The sequence below is a fragment of the Colias croceus genome, chromosome 12 (genome assembly GCF_905220415.1).
Source record: "Colias croceus chromosome 12, ilColCroc2.1".
NCBI classification, from domain to species: Eukaryota; Metazoa; Arthropoda; class Insecta; order Lepidoptera; family Pieridae; genus Colias; species Colias croceus.
The window spans coordinates 8,180,008-8,207,107 of record NC_059548.1 but is presented as its reverse complement, the minus strand read 5'-3'; the positions used below and the strand labels follow the sequence as shown (position 1 = coordinate 8,207,107).

Here is a 27,100-nt window from a genome sequence, read left to right as displayed (position 1 = left end):
CATTGAAATGTCGCCTTTGTACAGCTGTTAAATTGATCAGAGGATATTGATCTTTGATCAATTGGTACAATTGGCTGGGTTGTATTCCTTCACAGAATGTATGCGGCACAATTATCTAAAATTATCGCATGCATTTTTAAGGATATGCCAAACATTAGGTATCTATTTAATCAGAATAATCTTATCCAATATCCTGTGCACTGTTGCACGTGTCTACATTTACAAATGAAATGATAAATGCCACTTGACTAGCATAGCCTGCTACTTCTTTTGCGTATCAGCCGGTAAAAAGGCGGTTTACCTACATATATATTTTATTACATAGATGTTACAAGACAAGTAAACAAGAGTAGGTAGACTGCAAGGGGGTGACACAAAATATTTAATAACTTCTCTACGACACTCTCGTCTACTTAATAATTTAAATTTTTGTCTGATCTCGATGACTAAGCAAAATTGCAAATAACTTTGATTCACTACCCGGTAACCGATTAAGCTGAAATTGCGTATTAAACACAACTCCAGCTCAATACGTATATATAGCGATGGAACATTATCATGGTATAGAGCTAATTTGATAATGGAATCAGAAAGTGGCCATAGGAACTCAGTCACAAACTCAGTAATAGGTATATTGACTCAACCTTAGGACTCAACTTTATCGAGTTTGGGCTCGTTTGATTCGTGTTGAAAAATATACCTAATAGAAAGTATTATTAAAAAAAACTACGTTAAAAACAACCAAATTCAAAAACGGAAAAGTAAAAATAAAATATGCTTGATAATATTAATTAAACAGGTGCTTAGTGCTTGGTTGTTGCAAAGTCGGTTGTTTTTAACACAGTTGACAGATATATACTAAGGGGCCATCCATTAATCACGTGATGTATTTTTTGGTATTTTTTGATCCCCCCTCCCCCTTGGTGATACGTGGTGAGGTTTCAGACTACCCCTCCCCCCTCCCCCCTATATCACGTGTATTTTTCCTACCTGCAAAGAATCAATTTTTTATTTATAAAAAAATACTGGTATAAGTATCATCTAATTTTATTATAGTAAATTAAAGACTACTATAATAAACGTTCAGAGGTAGACAGAAAGATTGCAGTTTGTTTTTGAATGACATAAAAATAATGAAAGATATGCGAAAAAGTTGTACGCGTTTGACTAAAAATAAATACATGTAACGCCGCTTTTCGGTTGAGTATCGCGCGCTTGTTGAAAAATAAATATGTACACGTGATATATTACTTTACCCCCCCTCCCCTTGTGATATTTCGTGATGTTTTCATGGACCCCTCCCCCCCTTTCGAGCCTCACGTGATTAATGGACAGCCCCTAACGTACTTAGTTACCTAGTTGTTTTTATTTGTATCTAAAATAAAACCTAAGTTTAAATAAGCACTGCCTACCTATTGAGAAAACAGTTATTTTGTTTTTAACAACAGAAAACAGAAAAGTTTTAATCAATAATATAAAGATTATGTAAAAATAGATATAAAGATTATTATTAAGTCACAGATACTACCTATTTAATTTTTATGACTTACAAAACGATTGTACCTTTAGGGAAGGTTATCAATGATTTAAAGATTATATTTTTCTGAAATATACCTCAACAGGGTTGAAAAAGTTTATCTTCGTCATAGTGTGAGTGTATAACAAGGTATCGCTAAATTGGCATAGAATTAAATTGGGATGTCGGAGATCTATCGCAGCCATTCCTATTTCTCCGCGGGCCATACCGCGACCTTCTGAAATAGCTGAAGGTAGGAATTTGAATTTATATTTTAGGTTTTATGGCATTCAAATGCTTTATAAATATAATAAATTTATAAAGAATAGAAAAAAGTCCCGCCTCGTGATCGAATTTCTTCTATTCTTTATAAATTTATAGGTAGGAATTTGTTAAAATATCACTATTTATATGCTAAGTGTTTTTGTTTTGAAAAGAATGTATGTACCTACTGTTTATTAATTGTTAAGTGAGAAGCATACGTAAACAAAGATTAATTAATGATATCTTTGCGACAATGTTTCATGATTTATTAAGTGTATTGATAACATTGTCTTTAATATTATATAGTAAAAGGTAAGTATTTAAGTAGTTACCTAAAATTACACTAGCTTCGACAAAGCTTGTGTTTGTCGATCGTGCTGATCGATTTCCGCTGTGTGGTCCTGAAAGTTATCTCGTTATGTTATTATATTAATGTTGTTCAAAGTATAAGTAATCAATAAGAATAATATAAGCTTAGAATATAAGCTTCATACCCCTGCTACTACTACTAATATATCGTATAGCTGCTGGTCGGTTCTTTGGCGTGCAAAAAGATGAATCCAAAACTGCAGAGTCGCTTGCTAAAACGCGAGGCGGTATACGAGAACTTGACGACGAATCCAATTTAGAACTTGATGTTATTAATCTGTGTTCGTTAATATAAATTAAATAATAGTACCTACATCTATAGAACTTTAATGATTATATTATAAATGACTAGCTTTTCGCCCGCTTTATCTAAAACCTAATAAGTTAATATACTAAAACCTTCCTCTTGAATCACTCTATCTACTTATTAAAACAAACCGCATCAAAATCTGTTTCCGTAGTTTTGAAGATTTAAGCATACAAAGGGACAAAGGGACAGAAAAAGCGACTTTGTTTTATACAATGTCGTGATAGTGATATTGTAGTGATGATCATATTATGCAATGAATAACATTTTGTTACTTATTAGGTAGTTAATACTTACTTTCTTTTCACCGTTGGAGGTAGTGCTGCGGGAGGTCCCATGAATAATTTTCGTTTTCTTTCCATTTCATTGTTTTTATTAAATTGATATCTAGGAGTTTTTGCACAAGATCTTGATGTTTGTAACGAAGCAGACATAATGGGTAATTTTGTTATAGCCCCGCGAATGCCTTGCAAAAATATACAAATTTCAAGGTGAGGTTATACGTAAGTAGTTTGATATAAGTTTGACTTGATTCTTATTTTCATATCTTACCCATTGTATCGTCTCTATAAACGAAATCATTTTTTCCTTTGCGCTTAAAGCTAGTAATGAGGGTGCCTCTTTTCACAACATTCATTGTCCAATTTCTAACAACTTATAAAATTGTTTCTTGAAATCACCTGAATAGGTACGAGAAGTTCGATTAAACTTTTTAAATTCTAATATAGTCTAAATTCCATTTCATTATTACTTATAAAATTCAAATATTTCCCGCGTCATTCGTGACTACGTTCTGGAATCTGGAATAACAGGAGTAATAATTGTATTGCGCCAAAATTATAGGTACATTTATATAATGTCTATCTCGTAATCAGAAAATTTATATTTCACTTTTAATAATTCTTGGAATTACCCATAAAAAAAACAATTATTACAATTATTATACGTTTATAAAAATATACAATTATTAGATAATATATTAGCGTAAGTACCTACCTACAAATTATCTTTATTAACCATTGAGATAATATTACTACGTAATACGTATGGAGGAGACACCACGAAAAAAATCTGTGCGCCATTTTTTTGCTCTAACTAAGTTTTAAAAATTATTATCTAGTTAGGTACCTACTTACCGATGAAAGTTATTCCTTTGCACTTTTCCGTATTATTTGTATTATTTGTGCAATATCATAACACACACGAAGGCATATTTGATGCGTTTCACTTTAAAATAAATAAAAAATGAGCGTGCAGTTACGCCATATGGCGTATGTTGAGCGGAACAAAAGTGATGTAGGCGGTGTCGTCTCCATGTGTATATCTCAATGTTATTAACAATAAAGTAGGTACTATAGAAATTTATCAGCCTCATTCTGGTTCAAACTGGACGGAATGAATGTTGGCTTTTTGATAACCAGCCTATTGATTACTGCTGTTTTGTGATGAACTACTAACACAGTACTAAATGAGTTATTTTGTGAAGTAATTGTCCATATATAAGAATTAAGAATTAAGAAGTAAAATATTCTTCCCTATTAAAATCAATTTATTAACATTGCGATACTATTACTTGTACATAATATTATATTATTATTAGTCTGTGCTATTAATTACTACGTATGGAGAAGACACCACCTACGTCACTTATGTTCCGCTCAAGTCTCAAGAGAGGTCAACCGGCCACACTGCACTCAATCGCTTTATCTCTTTTTATCGCTTTAGCGCGATGGTCGCGTTCATGTCTTGTTTGTTTATAGCAAAGAAAATGCAAAGAAATAACTTTTCATCGGTAATTAACTAGATAATCATTTTTAAAACTTGGTTGGAGGAAAATTTATGGCGGGCAACATTTTGCGTCATTTGTCATAGACTAAAAATTTAAGAAATGGCATTGAATATCAACAGATATCAACCAATGAATAAGGAATCACATTCCATAGTCATTGATATCAACCTTGATATCAACAGATGTCTATATTGTAGGTACCTGTTAAAATTTGAAATTGCAGCCTTCTTACATTTAGGTACATTGTGCATTGTACTAGATCTGTGATGCATTGTCAATGTCATTTATTTTATTGCTATAATCTGTGGTTAACTTCCTTGTTCCTTTTTTGCGTCGTCCGTGACTGTAACTCAAAGAGTAAAGTAATATAGGGGGCTGTAACTCGTAGAGAGACAAACTATCCTCTTTCTACGCTTAATTGTGTCTGATTTAATTAAAACAGTTTCATATTAAAAAAAAAAAGCACCCGCCATCTCAGGGTGTTGTTTGCTTTCCTCTGGAATTCTGTCCAGAGATGTTTGTTTTTCTTTAATCAAATAAAATTAATACCACACTATTATATTTTATTTATACAGTAGGCCTAAATTAAAATTACAATTACAAAATATATGAAGTACAAATTGACAATACAAATTAAAATATCCATTAATAATTTAAAATACAATAGTAAAAGATCACGTTTAAAACAAAAGATTACAATTAAAATATTACAATACATACATATTATATTACAATTCACAATAAAATTTCCAAAATAATAATAAAATACTAAAATTAGATATTGAATTTAAAACCTACTTAGAATAAAAGCATTACAATGTAAAATAAAAAATAAATAAAACAATACGGCACAACACTTACAAAACTTAACCCTAATATTTATAGATGACGTTAATTTTTTGTCGCCTCTATAGCCGATCGAGTGGATGACATCGCTTAATCTATGACTCACTACTCACTAGCCCACAGAACAAATATACTCTAGGGAGCACTAGCCGCCCCTCGCCGCGGCCGCCGCGCTTGCAGCTCAGATTTTGTTCGTGGTGTCTTCTCTACATATACGTAGTAATATTTAGCAGCTTATCAATAATAAATCAAATTATTGCGTTATTTTAACTGGTAAAATATTATTACTTAATTTTAAATGTTGTTAGTTAAGTAACTACTAAAATAATGCCCTTACAAATCTCTAACAGACAGCACCTGTATATATTTTTCTGTTTATTGATTACGCAATACGCATGAAATTAATGTACCTAATACATTATCAATATAAAAAAGCAGTTAGCAGAACTACAGACATTCCAGATATTAACATATTTTATCATTAATTAAGTAACTATGCTTAGATTCTCATAGTAAGCTGCAACTTCTAAAATTTTATAATATTAAACCCAAAAATTCCAGCCATGTCTACTATATTTATTTTAAGACGAGAGATTAGTGATATGATTAACAGTAGGTATGATGCAAATATACTAGTCCATGCATCATTAGCATGATCACCTCCAAATGATAATATAAAAAATATTATAGGTACTGTTTATCTGTTAACAATGTTATCATGTAAAATTAACATTTTTTATCAATAATAGATATGATTTATGAAGCACGGAAATAAAGACATAACTTACTGGAACCCAAAACACAGAGCAAGTACCTAATATCTAAACTCATAGGAATCAACAAAAAACTGATAGAATGACCGCAAGTAGGTAACCCCTGTTTTCCCCATAGGGTAGCCAGCGTCATTATAAATTTTACCTTAGCAAGTGTCAGTATGGTGTCAGCATAATAGTCTGAGTCTGTATGACAAAAATCATTAATAAAATAATTTATTTCATAATCTTCTCTCTTTACAGGTTTTCGTCCAATATAGCGGAACGTAATACATGGCTAAATATCTAAATACATACATATATTAGTAGAATTAAAAATATCCTGTTTTGAAAAAGCGAAGATATGCAACCTTCATATTTTTAAACTCGCACTTGGCCAGGGTGGTGGATGTGGCCTGTAACCTCATAGGAGGCAATGTCCCAGCAGTGGGAGTGTATATACGTTACAACAAAAAAAATGTATGGGTCGTGGGTGGGTTCAAAGTTAAATTTTAGATATTTCTCGTTATATTTGTAAAAAGTTATTATTGTTATTTTACTCATTAGGTAAAGTACTATCGATATCAGTTTTAAGTTTTTTGATAACAGCAATAGTTACGGAATTATCGCCTGTGCACACTTATAGATTGCACCCTGAATATATATTTTTTTATTGTATGATAGAGATTAGAGAAGCGCTTGACCACGATCTAATATTTGAAGTATGTACTCTTAAAACTATTTAAATACTAAAGGGTAGGAATAATAAATAAAAATGTGTGCGTGTACTAGTGTTCACACGTAAGAAGTGAAACTTCTTTATGACCTTATTAAAAAAAAAATTACTATATGCAACTTTACAGAAATACGTCGAATCACGCGTGGTAGGGATAAGAATAAGATGGCTCGTAGCGGAAAAATGTCACGCGTAAATAAAAAATGTAACACTAATTTTTTTTCCAACCCCGTTAAAGAAGTTTCACTTCAAAAATCTGTGAACCGATTTCGTTACTTTTTATTATTATTGTATAATTGTTTGCATTGTAATGATAAATAAATATTATTAAAACACATTGATATTTTACTTACTTCATTAGGCATGACGAAAGATTTTGAAATCCTCTTCCATAATGTGTGTAAACGTTAACTATACAAGGAAAACCTTATATTTCGGTAATATACTTAAATTTAACGAAGATAAAAGCCATTTTTCAAAAAATATTTATCAACTGTGCCAAAACAGCTCGGAGGTGTCATGGCGTAAGCGTGACGTCACTTTTTACTAAATACGTAATTATTTGTATGCATTGCGAAGAAAATTAAAAAAATATTTATTTAATATGTGTTATAGAAACGAATTTCAAAGTTTATAAGTGGTGTGCAGTATTGCAGTGTGCATCCACGTTAAAATAATGCTCAAAAATGTGTTAGTAATTATTTCAAGCGAGAAAATAATAAGAAATGATTGTATAAAGTTGGCGCGGAGAACCCCGAAGCCACGTATTCGTGAATTCGCAATTATATTTATGTTTTGAGTCGATAAAGCATACGTGAAATAATAGAAAATAAATAAAAATGCGTATTCTCAACATATTCATAACAACAAAATACATCTGACGTGAGTTGTTTACTTAAGCGTGACGTCACGCGTGTTTTAGTCAAAATGGCCAACTGCAGAATTTCAATGTTTTATTTTATTGATAATCTCATTAATCTTAGTGTTTTTAAGATTTTTAAGTCACTATATTGAATTTATTTAGTATACATTTTCCCTTAAAAACACTAATACGATCATTTATGGATACTGTCGTCATGCCTATTAAGATTTTTTTTTCTACGTATTTTTCCGGGATAAAAATTATCCTATTTTTGATGCCCAGGATAATAAGGAATAATTATACCAAGTTTCATCGAAATCGAACCGTTAGTTTTCACGTGATGCCTTCACATACAGACAGACAGACAGACAGACGGACGGACAGACAGAGAGACAAAAAATTTTTAATCACATATTTGGGTTTGGTATCGATCCAGTAACACCCCCTGCTATTTTTTTAAATATTTTCAATGTACAGAATTGACCCTTCTACAGATTTATTATATTATGTAATAGATAGCGGAAGACGCAAACATGAAAAATCGCTGGAAAGGAACATTACAATTTTCCAATATTAAATACTGTACTTGAATATATTTTTGTTAGCAAAAACTCTAAGTACCTAACTATATTAGAATTAGAATTAATGCAACTAAGTTATTTATTTCCGCCGTAAATCTCCAACCATCAATCAATCAATAAATATAAAACTCTTCCGTAACTTCTGACAGACAATGCACAGCCTAAAACTACTGGACCTAAAGATTTGAAATTTGGCACACCCTGTTTATCTTGAGTATCCTAAAGGTGTACTAAGAGGGGCTTTTCCAAAATTCCCTATTATTAAATTTTAAAACGAATAAAATTTATGTATCCGTAATTTTTTCCCTAATATCCTGTTTTTTTATCTTTGTACTCACCCTAACTAGAAAGAGACGGAGGGGAAATGATAATTTCCAAGGTCCTTGACTTCACTTTTTCTTGGGGAGTGTGGGTTCCATACAAAGCTTAACAAAGAATACAAATAATACGGAAAAGTGCAAAGGAATAACTTTCATCGGTAAGTACCTAACTAACTAGATAATAATTTTTAACACTTACAGCAAAAAAATGGCGCACAGATTTTGTTCGTGGTGTCTTCTCCATACGTAGTAATATTATTTCAATGATCTTATTTTCAAAAATTTCAAAGAGAATACAAAATTTTGATTTAACTTAGATATACGTATTTCCCGCGTTAGTTTACGTTCTGGAATCTGGAATAACAGGAGTACCTATTGTATTGTGCCAAAATTTTTTTTACTCAAAATTTAACTCGTAATCAAAAAAATCTGTATTTAACCTTAATAATTCTTGAAATTACCCTTAAAACAAATATATATATATATATATATATATATATATATGCTTAATAAATCTTAAAAAAAGTGCTATCATCTAAGGCTATCATAGAATAAAACGTTTTTAGACGAACTTTCTAACAGGCAATTTGAGAGTTGAGACTTGACAATTGACATTTAAATCCATTGATAAAATTACAGCTGATTGTTTTGTTTGTTTATATTATTATTACTAAAATCAATTCTATTCAAATTTAATTTATCAGAAAACACATATACAGTTATCCTTTTCCTCAAAAGTAAAGACTCAAGAGCATGGTGCCGTTAATGTAAGAGTATTTCTTATTCGGTTTACAGGTAAGTGGTTTTGTACAATTCGTTAGCAAGGTTAACTGGAACAGACAATTTAATTAATTCCAATTTCTATTTGTCATGAATCAGCAATAGCTAAATAGTGTTTCACAATTGTTGGCAATTTATTAACTGTTATAAAACATACCGCTAATAGTACTCGTGTCAACTTTCTGTTTAATAAAATAAGTTTTTCAAATACTGGGATTGCGTATTTTGCAGGTAAGTTATTATATCATTAACAAATATCTTACTTTTAGTTAATTATTTAATACATTTTAATTATATATTTTAACAGTTTAACAAAATATCTTGACATTGAAAATTGTTACGACTATAAAGTTATTCCATACTACTGACCTGTTACTATACAATTATTAAATTAGCTTATTTACCCACAAAATACCTTTATTTACAATAAAGTAATATTATGATAGGCTGATAAATTTAAGTAAACTTATCAGCCCCAGTCTGGTTCAAACTGGACGGAATGAATGTTGACTTTTTGATAACCAGCTTATTGATTACTGCTGTTTTTAACCGACTTCCAAAAAAAAGGAGGAGGTTATCTAGTCGGCTGGTATATTTTTTCTTTATGTATGTACACCGATTATTCTGAGGTTTCTGAAGCGATTAACATGATTTTTTTTTGTTTGATGCGAAATGGTGTTGAATTGGTCCCATGAAAATTTTATTTTATTATTTTATTTTATTGATCTCAATGACTTAATTGAAACGTAGCAAGTAACTTTGATTCACTTACCAGTAACCGATTGAGCTGAAATTTTGTGTACATGTGTAAATTGGATAGCGATGAAACATTATCATGACATGGAGCTGATCTGATGATGGAATCGGAAGGTGGCCGTAGGAACTCAGTAATGAATTGAAATGAACTTAATCGAAAAAATACCCTAAAATATTTATTAAATTGGTTTAAAGTCGGTGACAAGCACTAAGCACTTTAGTATTAAGCCCGTGCATCGATATCAAACCTTTTTTTAGTAAATAGCATCTCTAAATAATATGAAATAATAATTAATAATATCAAATATTTTCGCTTTTGAAGTTGGTTGTTTTTAACATAGTCATTTTTTTATATGATGAACTACTAACACAGTACTAAATGAGTTATTTTGTGAAGTAATTGGGCATAAGAAATAAAATTTTATTTCTTACTAGCTTCCGCCCGCGACTCCGTCCGCGCGGATGTCGGTCTTCGCGTGGATGGTTTATTTCTCCATTTTGAGTAGGTACTGACAATAAAATCTTATAAATATCTATTGGACCCAATTCCCAAATACGGCTAGGCCTATAATAATACGCAACGTGTGTTCGCGGTTCTACGGAACAACGTCTATGGATAAAACTGAAAAATTAAGATTAATTTTTTTCTACGTATTTTTCCAGGATAAAAAGTATCCTATTTTACGCCCAGGATAATAAGGTATAATTATACCAAGTTTCATCGAAATCGAACCGCTAGTTTTCACGTGATGCCTTCACATACAGACAGACAGACAGACAGACAGACAGACAGACAAAATTTTTTTTAATCACATATTTGGGTTTGGTATAGATCCAGTAACACCCCCTGCTATTTATTTTTTCAATATTTTCAATGTAAAGAATTGACCCTTCTACAGATTTATTATATGTATAGATTATTTTATTTCTTATTAAAATCAATATAACTATTAACACAGTTTATAATGTGGATGACGAAGTAGACTTTTGTCCCAGTAGAATCTTGTTGAAATCTTTAGCTGCTCAACAATAATTATAAATCGTATTACTGCAGTATTTTTAACTGGTGGTAAATATTAATTTTAAATGTTCTTAAGTATGTACTTAAATAATGCCTTTACAAAACTCTAGCAAACGGAAACTGTATATACATTATACAGGGTGTCCCAAAAAGTAGTGATGAACGGAAGCTGGGAGGTAAAGCACGTAGAGGGCTATCCGAATCACCCCTATCTTGGCCTATCTTTCAGCTTAGCACACAAAATAAATCGAGCATCTAGCGCAATAAATCACGTCACCATAAATAAAAATCTCATCGTACTTAGCGATGTATGAAAAATTGAAAAAAAAAACGTCATAACTCCGAAACTATGAAAAATCGCATAACATACATGGGGGTGATTCGGATAGCTCTCTTGGTCCTCTAACTCCCAGCTTCCGTTTATCACTACTTTTTGGGACACCCTGTAGATAAAGCATGAAATAAATGTAATGCAATCAATAGAAAACAGTATACAGGCAAACCTACAGACATGCCAAATATCAACATTTTTATTATTAATTATACATTATATTGAGAGTCGCATAATAATCTTCTATTATTTAATAACAATTAAATCAAAATTGCCAGTCATGTATATTTATTTTAAGACAATGATATGATTACCTAACAGTATGATGAAAATATACTAGTCCATGCATCATTAGCATGATCACCTCCAAAAGATAACCTTATAAAATACAAAATGATAATAAATAAATTGAAGTGTTCAGAAAAAATATTGTACTGTCTGCCTGATTACAATGTTAATCAACATTTTAATCAATAATAGAAGCAACATGACAGATAACAAAATTTGTGATCTGCGAACAAAACACAATATTTATGCCGCTGCAATCTATGCATGCCCTAGTAAACTTGGGTTCAAATGTTTTACAGTTTATTAGTATAGATTGTATAGCTGCTCATTATCCTCTAAAAATAGATATACTAATGGCAATGTATGGTGTAGGAACAAATTTAATTACTTAACAGCTATTTTTGGAAATTATTTGATTATTATTATCAAATTTCTATAATACATGGTGTATTTTTTTTAATGGACTGGAATATGGAATATTTTTTTATACTGAAATAGTATTTTTAGGCATGATACATGTCCATTTCAAAATTTTGGTTAATATGTTCTGTACATAACATTGGTACATAAAATTATAATTTAACAGCCCTACTTTATTTACCTACTATAAAGTTTTTGCACTTTTTTTTGGCAAAAAGTGTAAGTTATGCCTATACCTGCTTATGAAATATTAATGTAATAAAAAAATGGGTTTGTTTTTACAAAATAAGTTCTTATCAGTCCCGTTAACGTCGCAAGATAAGGCGATTTTCGACCGACGCAAATGGCAAAACGAGCGTATCAACAAACATTCCATATTATTCTATCGCGAGTGAGCGAGACGACTGTCGAATCGTCGCCCCTACTTCAGTAATCACAGCGGTCTACACCAAGTCTACACACGTCTTGTGGGCCAGATGACGCGTGACGTCATTCATAGTACGTAGCTCTCAGAGAAAAGTGTTGTAGCTCGCATCATCGCGTTATCTTGTAGTGGTTGGTAAATAAAAGGCGATAACGCTCACGGAGGACACTGTACTATATGATATCACACTCGACGGAGGCGTGTTCGTGACAGTTTCCGGTCAAGTGGGTTCCATTTATTAGTTTATTAGTATTGATAGTTCACGCAAATTGTGCGGTAATATTGAATTTTCTTTTGTGATTATAAGAAGACAGTGAAAATGGCTCTGACCAGGTATTTTTTGAAAAAGAAAAATTTTTGCACGTACCTACCTATGCATGTTTGATACTTATAAATTTTTAATAACATTCTATATAAAATAAAATATTAAAAATTGTAAACAATGAAGAGAGGTAAGTAATTTAAAATAATCGGGAGTATGATCGTGATTCAAGTGTTTTTTTTAATTATTATGGAATATCGGTCATGTTATCAGTAAATATGTACATATTAAGTAATTTAGTTCATGGGCAAACAACATTTATTTACTTGATTTCCTTACTTGCAATATGCGTTCCTAGTACAGCATGTCATTGAAAAAGGTACTACCTAGTCAAAGAAAATGGAAACTTGAATAGAAACTTTTGTATTACGTCAACGAATTTAAAAATATTTACCACGTCCATTTAACCGCATGTTGTCTCATAAAACTATTATATGTACTATAGACATTAAGTTTAATTCCTCATTATAACAATAGTGTTGTAATAGCAGTTTGTTAATACCAATGGTGGTGTGTTTCACTAATTAAGAATCATGTAATTTGAATAATTAAACAACTTAATTAATCGGTTAAAGAATAATAAGTACTTAGCTTAAACACAGCCAGTTTATGTATACATTTTTTTTGTTATACATTTTAGAGAAATCGTTAATTCGCGAGTCCTTTTAAACTAAATAACAATTTATTTATTCTTTTGTTACACAGTTTAAAAAACAATCTCCAATTCGCGACTCTAAGGACGCTATCGTTGGTTTCCATAAGCGTCATGTCGCCTCAACAAAGTGTGCAAGAGGTGTTCAGGACAGCTGACTGTGTCTGCTTCGATGTCGACTCCACGGTTATACGGGACGAGGGGATCGATGAGCTTGCAAATTTCTGCGGCAAAGGAGACGAGGTGAAACGGCTGTAAGTACATACGATTATTGAACATCCTGTATATGTATATAATTTAAGGTGTGTCGTTGTCGTTGTTGTTGATTGTATGATATTATTGAACACTCTGTATATAGTTTAAGGTGTGTCGTTGTTGTTGATTTTATGAAGCAGAAATTGTTGAGTGCTGTTATGGCAAAATAAATTGTGTTTTGCTGTACAACTTTGCATTAGTATCCATGTTTAACGCAACTTTTAGGTTATAAATTTATACTTACAAAAATGTTTTAAATATAAAAGTCGAATGCGAAGTTTGTATGAATTTCAAAAGATTTATTATAATGAAATTAGTATTTAGATTCAGCCTGCTATGATATTAATTTTGCTTAATGATTTGATCTTAGGTAGTGGAAGATTTTATCATGAGCCATTGACTAAACTTTATTACTTTCGTTACTCAGTAAGAATGCATTTCTAATGGTAAAATAATTTTTAAAATCGACACAGCAACAAAAAAATCATCGACGTAGGTAATAATAGGTAGTGGATTAAAGATTTTACATAACTAGCATAAATTTTATCTAATATATTTATAGATAAAAATTTGCTTAGCTATCTCTTAGAAAGAAAATAAAAATAATACAATGTTAAATATAATCTTGGTAATAAAGTAATAATCTATAGGTACCTACCATTGATACGGACGAAATCCTGACTTGTTTGTCCGTTTGTAATGCGCATAATTTTATCGAGGCTGTATGATATTTTTCAAAACAAACCTTTGGTAAATTCCGCTCGATTATCATACATTTATACAAAAATAAAAACAGCTATTGCGATTCGAAATAATAAGTTATTTTTTTTGTTACGCCAACAAGTTCGGTCAACAGCCACATCAGGAATGATGAAAATATTATCCTGTTCAATTAAAAAGTTGGATTTTAAAAGTAGTTAACTACCTGCTAGTAATTTAAAATGTGTGGTATGTACTATCCGAATACAAGGAAAACAACAAGCATTATTGAGCCTGTCTTAAAATTATGGTTATTATTTAAGTATTATTTATTTATGATAAAATATGTTTTGGGTTCACGTTTTTAAATCAGTTGCCCGTTGTAATTGTTTTCATAACATTTCAGTATAGCGCATAAGTATAAACACTTTTACGCAGTCGTGTCACTGCAGATTGTGTTGATTTTAATATCTAATACTAAATGATAATATCTAATAAATTGTTTATAATTAACACAAGATCACCTTGAACTGCCTCAAAGCAAAAATGGTTAAAATATCCGCAGACTTGTTTTTGAGTAAACACAAGTGATAACTGCGTTAAAAACAACCGACTTCAAACTTGCACTTGCAAAATTTACAAATACCTACAGACAAAAATGCTCATAAAATAAAAACTACTGGGCCTATCCGAATAAAATTTTTATGGGACCAATTCGAAACCATCCCGCATCGAACAAAAAAAGAATCACGTAAATCGGTTCAGAAACCTCGGAGTAATCGGTGTACATACATAAAAAAAAAAAAAAAAAAAAAACATACCGGCCGAATTGATAACCTCCTCCTTTTTTTTGAAGTCGGTTAAAAATAATTTAAAAGTCATCGCCTTTACACAACAAAAATCTGGTTCTGACCATCCTGAAGGTGGCTTGTGAAGGGACTAGAAACTGGTATACTTATAATTTAGGAAAGGGTAGAAACTGGTATACTTATAATTTAAATTCTGGTAACGAAGAATTTAAATATAATTATATCTATTTGGGTGAGCGTAATAATCTCCCGCCCTTATAGTAACAGAAGTGCCCTTAACCAGAAATTCGTAGATTATTTTTCTATGCAATTTTGCAAAAACCCTATACAATAAATTTAGTTTTATAATTCGTTTTGTAGATCTTCTTCTATTGCTTCTTTATTACCTGCCGATAACGTTCATTGTTAATAGCATTCGATAAATGTTTCAGTTGAATTACATTTCAAAAACTATCTTATCATAACAAACATAGCAACCCTAAGAGCAATAAACCTCTGAGTAGCAACCAGATTTGTAATCAATGTAATCAATACAACAACACAAATTTCCAAAAATAGAAGTACTTTTATAGAATTCTTATCTAGGTACCTACGCTAAAATAAAAAAAAAATGTGTGCGTGTACTACTTAGTGTACACACGTAAGAAGAAAAACTTCTTCATGACCTTATTTTTCAAAAAAATATTTACTATATGCAACTTTACAGAAATGCGTGGTAGGGATAAGAAAAAGATGGCGCGTAACGGAAAAATATCACGCGTAACGAAAAAATGTTCACTAAATTTTTTTCCAACCCCGATAAAGAAGTTTCACTTCAATAAATAAAATATATTATTTATTTTTACAGAACTGCTGAAGCCATGGGCGGTAACATGACCTTCCAAGAGGCACTTAAGAAGAGACTAGACATTATCAGACCTACTGTCAGTCAGATTAGACAATTCCTAGAAGAATTTCCTATACAACTAACACCAGGGATCACGTAAGTTCTATCTAGTTACATTACAAACACCTTTTACCATTATCTTTCACAGGCATTAGAAATAATGTTTACCAGTAATTAAACCTAATAATTCTAAAAATAGCACTACTACCAACTATAAATTGCTAAGAATATTCAGAGCTAGCGTGCAAGAGCAACTTTTGTCTCCGCAACTATTTTGTCTCTCCCATCAACTCTATGGGCTAGTAAGAAAGTGTGCGCACGTAGCAATGCAACTCCCCATAGAGTTGATGGGAGAGAAAAAATAGTTGCGGAGATAAAAGTTGCTGTTGCGCGCTAGCTCTTAATTTTAAAAACACTTCAAAAGAAAGAGCATAAGAGCTGGTGCGCAAGAGCAATTTTTGTCTCTCCCATCAACTCTATGGGCTAATATAAAAAGTCTCCCGGGAGTTGCGTCGCTACGAGCGCGCACTTTCTTACTAGCCCATAGAGTTGATGAGAGAGACAAAATAGTTGCGGAGACAAAAGTTGCTCTTGCGCGCTAGCTCTTACTTGCACGTGCGCCTACAATTCAACATACATGTGTGGCTTCATGATAAAATACCCATTAAAATAACGAATTATAGACATAATACAAACCATAACAAACTGCCCGATACATTACATAAATACATGACACATGAAACTATCCAGTTATTACCACTTTATGTGACTTTATCACCGCGACCCGACCCCGTCTGACTCAATAGTGTAAATATTTAATTCATTACAGCATTGATTGCCAAATTTCTCCATTAATAACAAAACAATGATATCTTTATAGATAATATAGTTACGTTTCCATACGATTTCATAGCTTTTCATTGAGTAAAGTCGATTAATTGAATACACAAAAAGCCATTCATTCATGTTGTGATATTTATAAATAGAATCATCGATAACGTGGCATAGAGATACATATTGATAACAAATATGCTATTGATTTTAAATTACTCGATTGCTCAGTATCAAGGTTAAACGTATAGAAATCCCGTATCTTTGCAAGCAAAACTGCATTATTTAATAATCTGTGCCCGTGTACCATTCCATTTAAGTCCAAAATAAAAATTCTCTTGATAAAAATATGCGAAAATTTACGTAATAAGGCAAAAAGCAAGAAGTCCAGTTATTAAGAATCCTGTGAAGTACCTAATTGTCAATATCCATATATACAATATCCAGTAACACTCAATTGGTTTTATAATCGCTACCTTATACCTTCTACCTTCTTCTTCTTCTTCTTTTAATAATTTTTAAAGAAGAATCCCTAAAGAAGAATGTATAATTGGTAAATTTGTGATTGTCCCGCTTATGTCCCGTAATATGCATCGTCATTCTTTTAACTTTTCCAATCATCAACTTTCACCTCCATAAGTACCCTACCCTTTAAAATTTCTTACTTTACCTAATTAACAAAATATTTCCTTTTGCAGAGAACTAGTAAAGTTATTACAAGAAAGAGGCGTGGTGGTCTACCTCGTGTCCGGAGGCTTCAGAAGTCTAATAGAACCAGTTGCTGACAAACTCTCTATACCAAGGAGCAATGTATATGCTAATAGATTGAAGTTTTTCTTCAATGGTGAGTTATTTGACCTTACTGTGTAATATTGACCTTATAGATTTATTATTTTTTGTCTTTGATTAAGATAGTGAAGGTTATAATTGTATTCTGGTAGAGTAATAGAAAGTTTTTTTTTTTTTTTTTTTTTTTTTTTTTTTTTTTTTTTTTTTTTTTTTTTTTTTTTTTTTTTTTTTTTGTAAGGTGTTTCTCAATGTTAGCCAGAAGGGCTTCTACATTTTAACGCGGACGCGGGGGTGAACTGAAGGTTCACCCTGGTAGCGACATGCACAAGGGCGTCCCCCCTTGACGGGGACCACGAACCTCGGCTTGAGCTGTCGCTTGAGTGGAGGAGGCCAGAAGGGCCCTAATCGGACGGGAATAGAAAGTGTGATGTCTGTGTATAGATTGTTAAAACAGTGTTAAAGATAAGTGCGTATTGTTTTGTTAGAGACTAGTTTTTGTTAGGTTTTGATTCAGCTATAGGGAAAATTATTATTTTATGGGCATTTAGCCTGTTGCTGGCGCTACACATTGGCTTCAAAGTTTGAGCAAACATTTGTACAAACTTTGAAGTGAAAACTTTGACGGAAACACGATTACAAAATATGCCTGCTAGACTTGTTTTCAAATGTTTTACGGCACAGTTATTGCAAAGATGGCTGATAGATCGGAAGACGATTTTGTGGACGCCGTCAATCTGTTTTATTTGAGTGCGTTCAATTTTTGGTTTCATTCTTTACATCAAAATGTTAAATCTCCAAGAAGAAGACGTGAATGGATGTCTACAATGTATCGTAAGAGGACGTAGCTGAAGAAATTCGATAACTACATCATTACTCCACTCCATTATGACACTCAAAATATACACACACAACTGCTCCGGTCAGCGGCGCGCGCGTTACTAAGCATTGCAACAAGTGTGGCAGGGCGCACAAACTTTGAAGCAACTTTGAAGTTTGATTACTTTGATGTTCGCAGAAAAACCGACTCGACTCGGCAAACTTCAAATATGTGTTCAAACTTTGAACAAATAGGCAAATGTCAGTGCCACACTTCGCGACTTTGTAGGTATTTGCGTATTTGATCACATGTCTAGCGCCTGCATGTGGGTATTGATCTATTGAGTTTTATGCCCAGATTTTAGTTGGGAAAATACCGTTTTCAGGAGCTGATTCTTACACTTGATTTAAAACTTTAATGGACGGTTACTCAACGTCTGGATATGATCTTTTTCTGAACTTAAAATGAATAATATTGTATCAGAATATACGCTAAAAATATCAAATATGTCATCAGGGACACAATTATCTCATATCGTCATATTTTAATGGCTATAATTTTTCCAAAACCAAAGATTTGGTACAAAGGTTATAAGGTTATACACTTTAGCCCGACATTCTAACGTTAGCAAACGGATAAATGACTATCAAGTAATATGTATATCAGCGTATGTTGAACCACGCTGGGTCACTGATAACTCTGGGTACTTTTGATGCAACGTTATCGTCAATTAATGATGGTCTGGGATGAGTTCATCCCGGAATTTAGTCGTGTTCTAGATGGAATAATAATATGTCTAAAAACACAAAACTCTAGGTGATGTTCTGAATTATCTTGTCTGTGGCCTCGTTTAAACGGTGATTTTCGTCGTATTATATCTGAAATAATAAGTCTTAACAATACTCTAGACTAGAGTCTAGACTCTAGATGCTTTTCCGAATTTGCTTGTCTGTGTCGGGGATAAAGCTAAAAAATAGAATAGAATAGAATAGAATAGAATAAGTATTTATTCGCAGTAAAAATCAAACACATAAACAAAAAAATACACAAGAAAAAATAACAGTTTACTACGAAAAGGCTATGAACTCAGCATATGGTGGAAACAATGACTAAAAGGCCAGTACTTTCACCGCTGTTTTTCAGCCATAGCCTGTTGTAGCCACAAATGTCACACGAGCTGATACAACAAAAATTGTGTAATCATAATTAAAGTATACAAACTAACAGCATTTCTTATAAAACAAACATGCAAAAATACATTATAAGAAAACAGGTAAAACCATAAAAAATATAAACAACCTTAAAAGGAAAATGGTGGGATACATCGATACATCTTATATTAATAATAATCAGCCACACAATTATATCTATAGCCAGTTCTTTCATACACCGGGTGAAATAATTACTATTTAAGTATTTAAATATGTAAAAAAACAATATAAAAAATATAGTATATTATATATTATATATAAAAAAATTAACCATTAATCAACTAATTCACTGGGCACTGCTCCTTTTGTTTTATTAATAAATAGTTCTTTAGTTTTGCTTTGAAGGTACCAAGACACCACAAAATAATGCCCATTGCACTAATGACTAATGTAGCTTTCTATTTTTTCTATGGTTGTTTTCAATCCGTTAAGTAGCTCCTGAAATTAAACAAACTGTTCAGTTTTTTACGATGCCAAATCGGTGGATTGGCGTTTATAAAGGCTGTTTAGTTATAATGTCAAATATCTTTGTGGAAAAAGTTTAACAAACAGTTTACGGAGGTATTAGGGGAAAAACATTGTAAGTATTAATTAACCTCCACGCTTATCTTAGTTATTTGTGAAAAAGTCCCTCTTGAGGATAATTATAGTTGCTTTCCTATAATTTATAAGGAAAATATTCAGTAAATATAAGGTACTTTACCTTTAATTTTGCAAAAGTAATGTTTTCCTCATAAATCCCATTTCATTTATGAATTAATTTATTTCACAAATTATTGCGGAAAGGTGATGTTTAAATAAGTTTTGTACGTTGTAAGCAAGCTCATTATCTATTCTAATATTATGAAGCAGAAGAGTTTGATTGTTTGAACGCGCTAATCTCAGGAACTACTGGTTCGATTTGAAAAATTATTTCGATGTTAGCCCATTTATCGAGGAAGGCTATATATATCATGTCGCTGAGTCCAACATGAGCGGAGCAATGCGGGTAAAACCGCGGGGCACAGCTAGTCTACACTAATATTATAAAGAGGAAAACTTTGTTTGTTTGTTTGTTTGTATGATTGTTACGAATAGGCTCATAAACTACTGGGCCGATTTTGATTAAATTTGGCACAGAGAATCTTTAGACCCTGAGAAAGAACATAGGCTACTTTTTATTGCGAAATATGTACCACGGGCGAAGCCGGGGCGGACCGCTAGTTACTCATATGAACGTTACAGAAACACAAATCCCACGAAAGTATATAACTATAAATAGTAAATACTTGGTAATTATAGTAAATATAAACAACTGCTTATCATTAGCATACTAGTTAATGATAAAATATCGTCAGACCCCCACTGGCCGTGTTGACATTGCATGATGTAAATTATATCAAATTTATCCTACGACGGAATGTTTCTTATCTAATATATATGAAGGTTGAAAATAGCATTGAAATGCGATTTATTATTAACTAGATTTCCGCCCGCGGCTTCGCCCGCGTTTGCAAAGGAAAACCCGCATTTCCCGTTCCCGTTCCCGTGGGATTTCCGGGATAAAAACTATCCTATGTGTTAATCCAAGTTACCCTGTATATGTGTGCTAAATTTCATTGTAATCGGTTCAGTAGTTTTTACGTGAAAGAGTAACAAACATCCATACATCCATACTTACAAACTTTCGCCTTTATAATATATAGATAGTTTTTTAAATTACTTTGCAGCAAGCAAAGTCACAGATATAACAAACTTATCAAATATACCTACTACGGCAACATTTGGTTTAATTCCTGAAAGTAATTCATGTTAAAATTCCATTTTGAACCTTATTCTTTGATTTATATGGTAGCGTTTGCACTCAGAGCACGCTATTGCATCTACATTTTATTTCCCGAAAGTGCCTTATTCAAGTTTACAATCAAATTTGAACCTTATTCTCTTATATATAAAGTAGTTTTTGGTATGAGTAGCAATTGTAGAACAATATAAATTGTTTTGTTTTGACGAGAGCATGTGACGGACGCGTGGGGTAGGGGGCGTCTCCTGCTATTATCGCATTCGCTGACGTATTTCTCTGGTATTATTGTATCAATATCCAGTACTTTCCAGATTTAGTTTTGTTTTGGAATGATCTTATTCTTCCTTTATTAGGTACTTGTAACATATTTGCTAACTCATGCGAAGTTGGGACAATAATATTAAGGACAGATTCAGGTCGAGTGTATCTATCTGCATACTAGTTTTCAGAAGAATAGGTTTAGTAGTTATTATGTAAAGGAGCAATAATAAAACCTTGTATGGATATCAGTTGAATAGAATATCATGATATTTGCTATTTTAATGTAATCGATTGTATAATAATAATTAATTATCTACATGATAACAACATTGGAATTCTCCAAAATTCTTAGGTAATTGTATTAGGCCCCGTTTCCACCTGCAAGTAAACTTCTGCAAGAACTGTCCGACAGTCTGTCTGACAGCAGCTTGCATGTGTAAACTCGGCGTTTCCACCTGCAAGTAGACTTGCAAGTTGCTGTCAGACAGACTGTCGGACACTTCTCGCGGAAGTTTTCTTGCAGGTGGAAACGCGGCCTTAGTCAGAAATATGTTTATGATTAGATCAAACACATGATAAAGAATTAGAATATACTAGCTGTTCCCAGCGGTTTCACCCGCATTGCTTCGCTCCTGTTGGTCTTAGCGTGATGATATATAGCCTAAAGCCTTCCTCGATACATGGGCTATCTAACACCGAAAGAATTTTTCAAATCGGACCAGTAGTTCCCGAAATCAGCGCGTTCAAACAAACAATCAAACAAAGATACAAACACTTCAGCTTTATAATATTAGTATAGATTAGAATTAGAAAAGTTAGGATTAGCCAGTAGCCTTGAGTTCTTATTTTTTTTGCAGTAGTCCCTTCTCTTTAATGTACTTTCTAAGAAACAAGAGCAACTTTGAACTACCTACGTATTTTTAAACGTTCTCATTCATCATTACTATCTCTGAATAATTTAAAAATAATCTGAAAATAATAATTTGGCATTGTTATTTTGACCTCGACTATACTACTTAGGTCTTAAATTATGTCGCGAACAACTGAACCTCAATAGTTTTCAAGTACTTCAATTGTTCACAAATAGTCTAGATAATAACACATATTGTAATAAATCGGTCACACCGCAAGTGTTTGTGACGTCATCATGATAAGGAAAGTGGTATCAATAAACATGTTATTGTTCTTATTAATAAACCAGTTTCTATGTCAACTGTGAGGGTAGAAATTATGTAAACACTAGCTTTCCGCCCGCGGTTTTGCCTGCGTTTTCTAAGAAAAACCCGCGGTAGTTCCCGTTTCCGTGGGATTTCCGGGATAAAACCTACCCTATGTGTTAATCCAAGTTACTAGAGGTAACTGTATGTGTGCTAAATTTCATTGTAATCGGTTCAGTTGTATTTGCGTGAAAGAGTAAATGAACACACACTAACACACACATCCTCTCAAATTTCGCATTTATAATATTAGTAGGATGTGGGTAGATTAATAATATTAATAAGGGCACTATTTTCTAAAAATAATATATAAATTTTATTCATGTTATTGATCAATTATCTATTATTAAATAAATTTATTCTTTTCAGGTGAATACGCAGGTTTCGACGAGAACGAGCCCACCTCCCGGTCGGGTGGTAAGCCACTGGTGATCAGAAGACTGAAGGAACAACATGGTCATCAGCGGCTGGTGATGATCGGTGATGGGGCAACTGATGCGGAGGCTTGCCCGCCTGCTGATGCTTTTATTGGTTAGTTTTACTTTATTATTTAATTTGCATTGATTTATATGTTCCCGATCCCGAGGGATTAATTCCGGGATAAAACCTATCCTATGTCCCGGGGTAAAAGTAGCCTATGTCCTTTCTCGGGTATCAAAATATTTCATTCAATTATCAAATTGGTTCAGTAGTTAAGGCGTGATTGAGTAACAGACAGAGAGACAGAGTTACTTTCGCATTTATAATATTAGTATGGATAGGCTTTTCGTATAGATTTGATATAATCTAAGCAAATCGTCTTCTGAAATGTCTGTATCATTTACCACCTGGTGATACACATGCTCGTTTGCCTTGAATTGGTTGAGTTGGTATAATAATAGTCCGAAAGGTAAGGCATCTCACCGATGAAGATACAGCTAGATTGGTTTATTTCAGCTACTTTCATAGTATTATGTCCTATGGAATTCTACTGTGGGGCAAGGCTGCAGATATAGAAACTATATTTATATTACAGAAAAGAGCCATTCGCTCTATATATAATTTACGTGCTCGGGACTCACTAAGAGATCTCTTTAAGAATACTGGTATACTTACTCTACCATCACAGTATATATTTAATAATATTTTGCATGTACACAAAAACGCCGACTTACACACAAGAGTAGGAGATAGACACTGTTATGGCACAAGGAACAGAAATAGAATTGAAATGCCATTTTTCCGATTAGCTAAAGTTAAAAATTCATTTATGGGTCAAGGTATACGCTTTTACAATAGAATTCCTCATAATATTAGAGAGTTTAGTAGTTCTAAATTTAAAACTTATATAAAAATGTACTAGTTCAGAGAGCGTACTACAGTATTCAGGAATATATGGACGATAAAAACCCATGGAGGGTTGTCGCGTAAAAACCACAGGACAGTTCTTTGTATATTATGATATATAATGTATTTAGATATAAGTTACATATTATGTAATATCGACATGATTTTAAAAAAGGCAACTATGGAGTTTCTTGCCGATTCTTCTCCATAGATCACTGCTTTCCGAATCGGTGGTAAATGTTAAAATAATTATGTAATGACGATTCGAAAGTGCTACTAAATAGTAGTCTAATTGAATAAATGAATGTTTGAGTTTGTTTGAGTTTGAATATTATAGTTCATTTTATACAGTGAGTATCGAGTAAGTGAGAGATTCTAGATTTGATGCTAGTGATTATTTAAAAATTAATGATCTGGCAATGCACATATTTGTCACTTTATTGACTTAAAGAATGCTCTTAAAATATACTGAGCTCAAGTTCACAGATTGAACACTATATGAATCCTACCGAAAAACATAGCATTTCTATTCATAAAAAGTGTGAAGGTATTTTTTACCTTAACGGTACTTCTTAACTGATTTAACAGAAATAAAGTAATACAATGTGGTGAATTAAGGTCTGGATTATCGTAAATAATGTTATTCTTTATTATTTTATCAATTTTCAGGTTTCGGCGGCAACGTAGTAAGGGAGGAAGTTAAGAAGAGATCGTCCTGGTACGTCACCAGCTTCCAGGAACTCATAGACTCTCTATTGGTACAAACCAAATGAATACAATAGTCTAAGGGCCGATTTTTCAATCCTTGGATAAAATTTATCCGTCCAATAAAGTATTACAAGAACATTTTAAAATGTCACCTGTTAACTGTCATATACGAACAATTAGAATACATTTTTGAAATGGTAGTTTAATACGTTAATTGATGAATAAGTTTCAACTAAGTATTGAAAAATTAGCCCTAAAACAAATTATTTTATATTTGTGATAAGTTTTGTGTGTGTGTGAATTGTGATGAAAGATTTTGTACCTGGATATTGAAGTAATTCAGTTATTTTTAAATATGAGTAAATAAAATGTTTTTAAGCTTATGTGACAGTAATAATAGCATAGATAATAATGTCATTGTAATACTTTAACTGTAGATGTTCAAAAAGTTTCAATGCTTTTGGATTTTGTATGACGAAGGAATACCATTAATTAATATTGCCATCTCTCTCTATCGCAAAGAAATAGTGAATGATTGGATAGTGACGTAAAAATTATTCTAGATATTAAATATATTATTTATTTTATACTTCATTATTTTTTGAAGGGATTTTTTGCTCGAGCGGGGGGATGACTTTAAATAGGCTTTCTCGCTCTAGCAAAGAACATTTTTCGGTGTTGGAAAGAGACAAAATTAATATTTTTATTAAGATGGCGTTTGGCCAATATAAATTAATTTTACTGAAATATTTCAGATAATTTCAGTATCGTACCTTTTATACCTGTGTTATATTTAAGAAAATGTAATGTATGATTTTTATTTCAAAATTTATATAAATGCTATACAGTTTTATATAATTATATTTCGATGATAGTATATTTTTATACAAAAGATACATGCATTTAAAATAAATAATTCACACAAAAACTAGTTTATGATACTCTTAAATTTGTGATGTAGTTTTTTCAGTAATCTAGAAAAATCTAGAGAAATATTAGTTCGATTATAATCTGGAACATCACATTGTATTGTTGTTTTAACTTAAAGAATAGAATTAATAAACGAACATAATATATTGAATATTTTTATAAAAGTATTTTTAACTGCCAGTTTTTTTGAGCATTTAAATGTTATTGTACTGTGAGTACAAAATGTTTTCATTTTATCAGAACTTGGTTCTGTGCGGTTTGTGAAATGGTTATGTTATTCAATAATTTTATAGGTAGTTCAATTATATAACTTTATGCGTATTGAGAATATTATAGATTTAATTTTAATATGGATTCATGCGAATTGATGCTATTCATCTATATTATTAAGGTCCAAATTACAATGTCAATTGTGGCTGTGTACTTCCTATGTTAAGAAATAAAGCCTTATTAATTGAAATATGTTTTATTATTTTACTATCTTATGTCATTTATAGTAATAATCTTTCCCTTATAATATCATATCATACAATAAATAAAATAGATTGTGTATTGCCTATTGAAATCAACATTTTTAAAGAAAAGATAAAGATGTATCTAAATTAGGATTGTTATATTCTTGTCTACCTTATTTTATGTCAAAACTAGATTTCCGCCCGCGGCTTCGCCCGCGTTTTCAAAGGAAAACCCGCATTGTTACCGTTCTCGTGGGATTTCCGGAATAAAACCTATCATGTGTGTTTATCCAAGTTACCCCCTAAATGTGTGCTAAATTACATTGTAATCGGTTCAGTAGAATTTGCATGAAAGAGTTACAAAAACACACACATCCTCACAAACTTTCGCATTTATAATATTAGTAGGATGCATAAAAAGGCCCAAAACTTCTCACGAACATTTTAATGTCATTAGTTATATCCATACTTTGATAATATACTGGAACTATGCGGGTTTTTCTTTGACTGCGCGGGCAAAGCTGCGGGTGGAAAGCTAGTTTTAAATAAAAAAGAAAGGATGTAGGTATACAAATTTGGATTGCGAACTTGTCTACCTTCGTAAACAAGTACCACGGGCGAAGCCGGGGCGGACCGCTAGTGTTGAAATACATAAAAAGGCCCAAAGTTTCACACGGAAGTTATGATCAAATATTTCTGTCAAAATTCAAATTTACGTCGTAGAGGTATTTTGCTATTTTTTCAGGTAGGCATTATATTTTTATAAACGTTAATTTTAAATTAATTA

General features: G+C 32.1%; 1 protein-coding gene across 4 annotated transcripts; it reads left to right on the top strand.

The window, feature by feature from the left end:
- Nucleotides 1-8,988: 8,988 nt before the first annotated feature.
- Nucleotides 8,989-25,329, top strand: LOC123696499 (phosphoserine phosphatase). Of its 4 annotated transcripts, none has more exons than XM_045642701.1 (6): nucleotides 8,989-9,137; nucleotides 13,390-13,590; nucleotides 15,947-16,081; nucleotides 17,515-17,660; nucleotides 23,264-23,425; nucleotides 24,890-25,329. In XM_045642701.1, the coding sequence occupies exons 2-6, from the start codon at nucleotides 13,451-13,453 to the stop codon at nucleotides 24,991-24,993; spliced, it is 687 nt and encodes a 228-aa protein (XP_045498657.1). In that variant the 5' UTR covers nucleotides 8,989-9,137; nucleotides 13,390-13,450; the 3' UTR covers nucleotides 24,994-25,329. The 4 variants fall into 4 exon arrangements, with proteins under 4 accessions (XP_045498657.1, XP_045498658.1, XP_045498656.1 ...); XM_045642702.1 differs by lacking the exon at nucleotides 8,989-9,137 and adding an exon at nucleotides 9,231-9,353; XM_045642700.1 differs by lacking the exon at nucleotides 8,989-9,137 and adding an exon at nucleotides 12,459-12,586.
- Nucleotides 25,330-27,100: the final 1,771 nt, after the last annotated feature.

What these genes read in the sequence shown, in the direction of transcription:
- LOC123696499 (XM_045642699.1), top strand. An exon ending in CAACTAACACCAGGGATCAC is followed by an intron (nt 16,082 to 17,514) that starts GTAAGTTCTATC and finishes TTCCTTTTGCAG; the next exon opens with AGAACTAGTAAAGTTATTAC. An exon ending in GCCTGCTGATGCTTTTATTG is followed by an intron (nt 23,426 to 24,889) that starts GTTAGTTTTACT and finishes ATCAATTTTCAG; the next exon opens with GTTTCGGCGGCAACGTAGTA.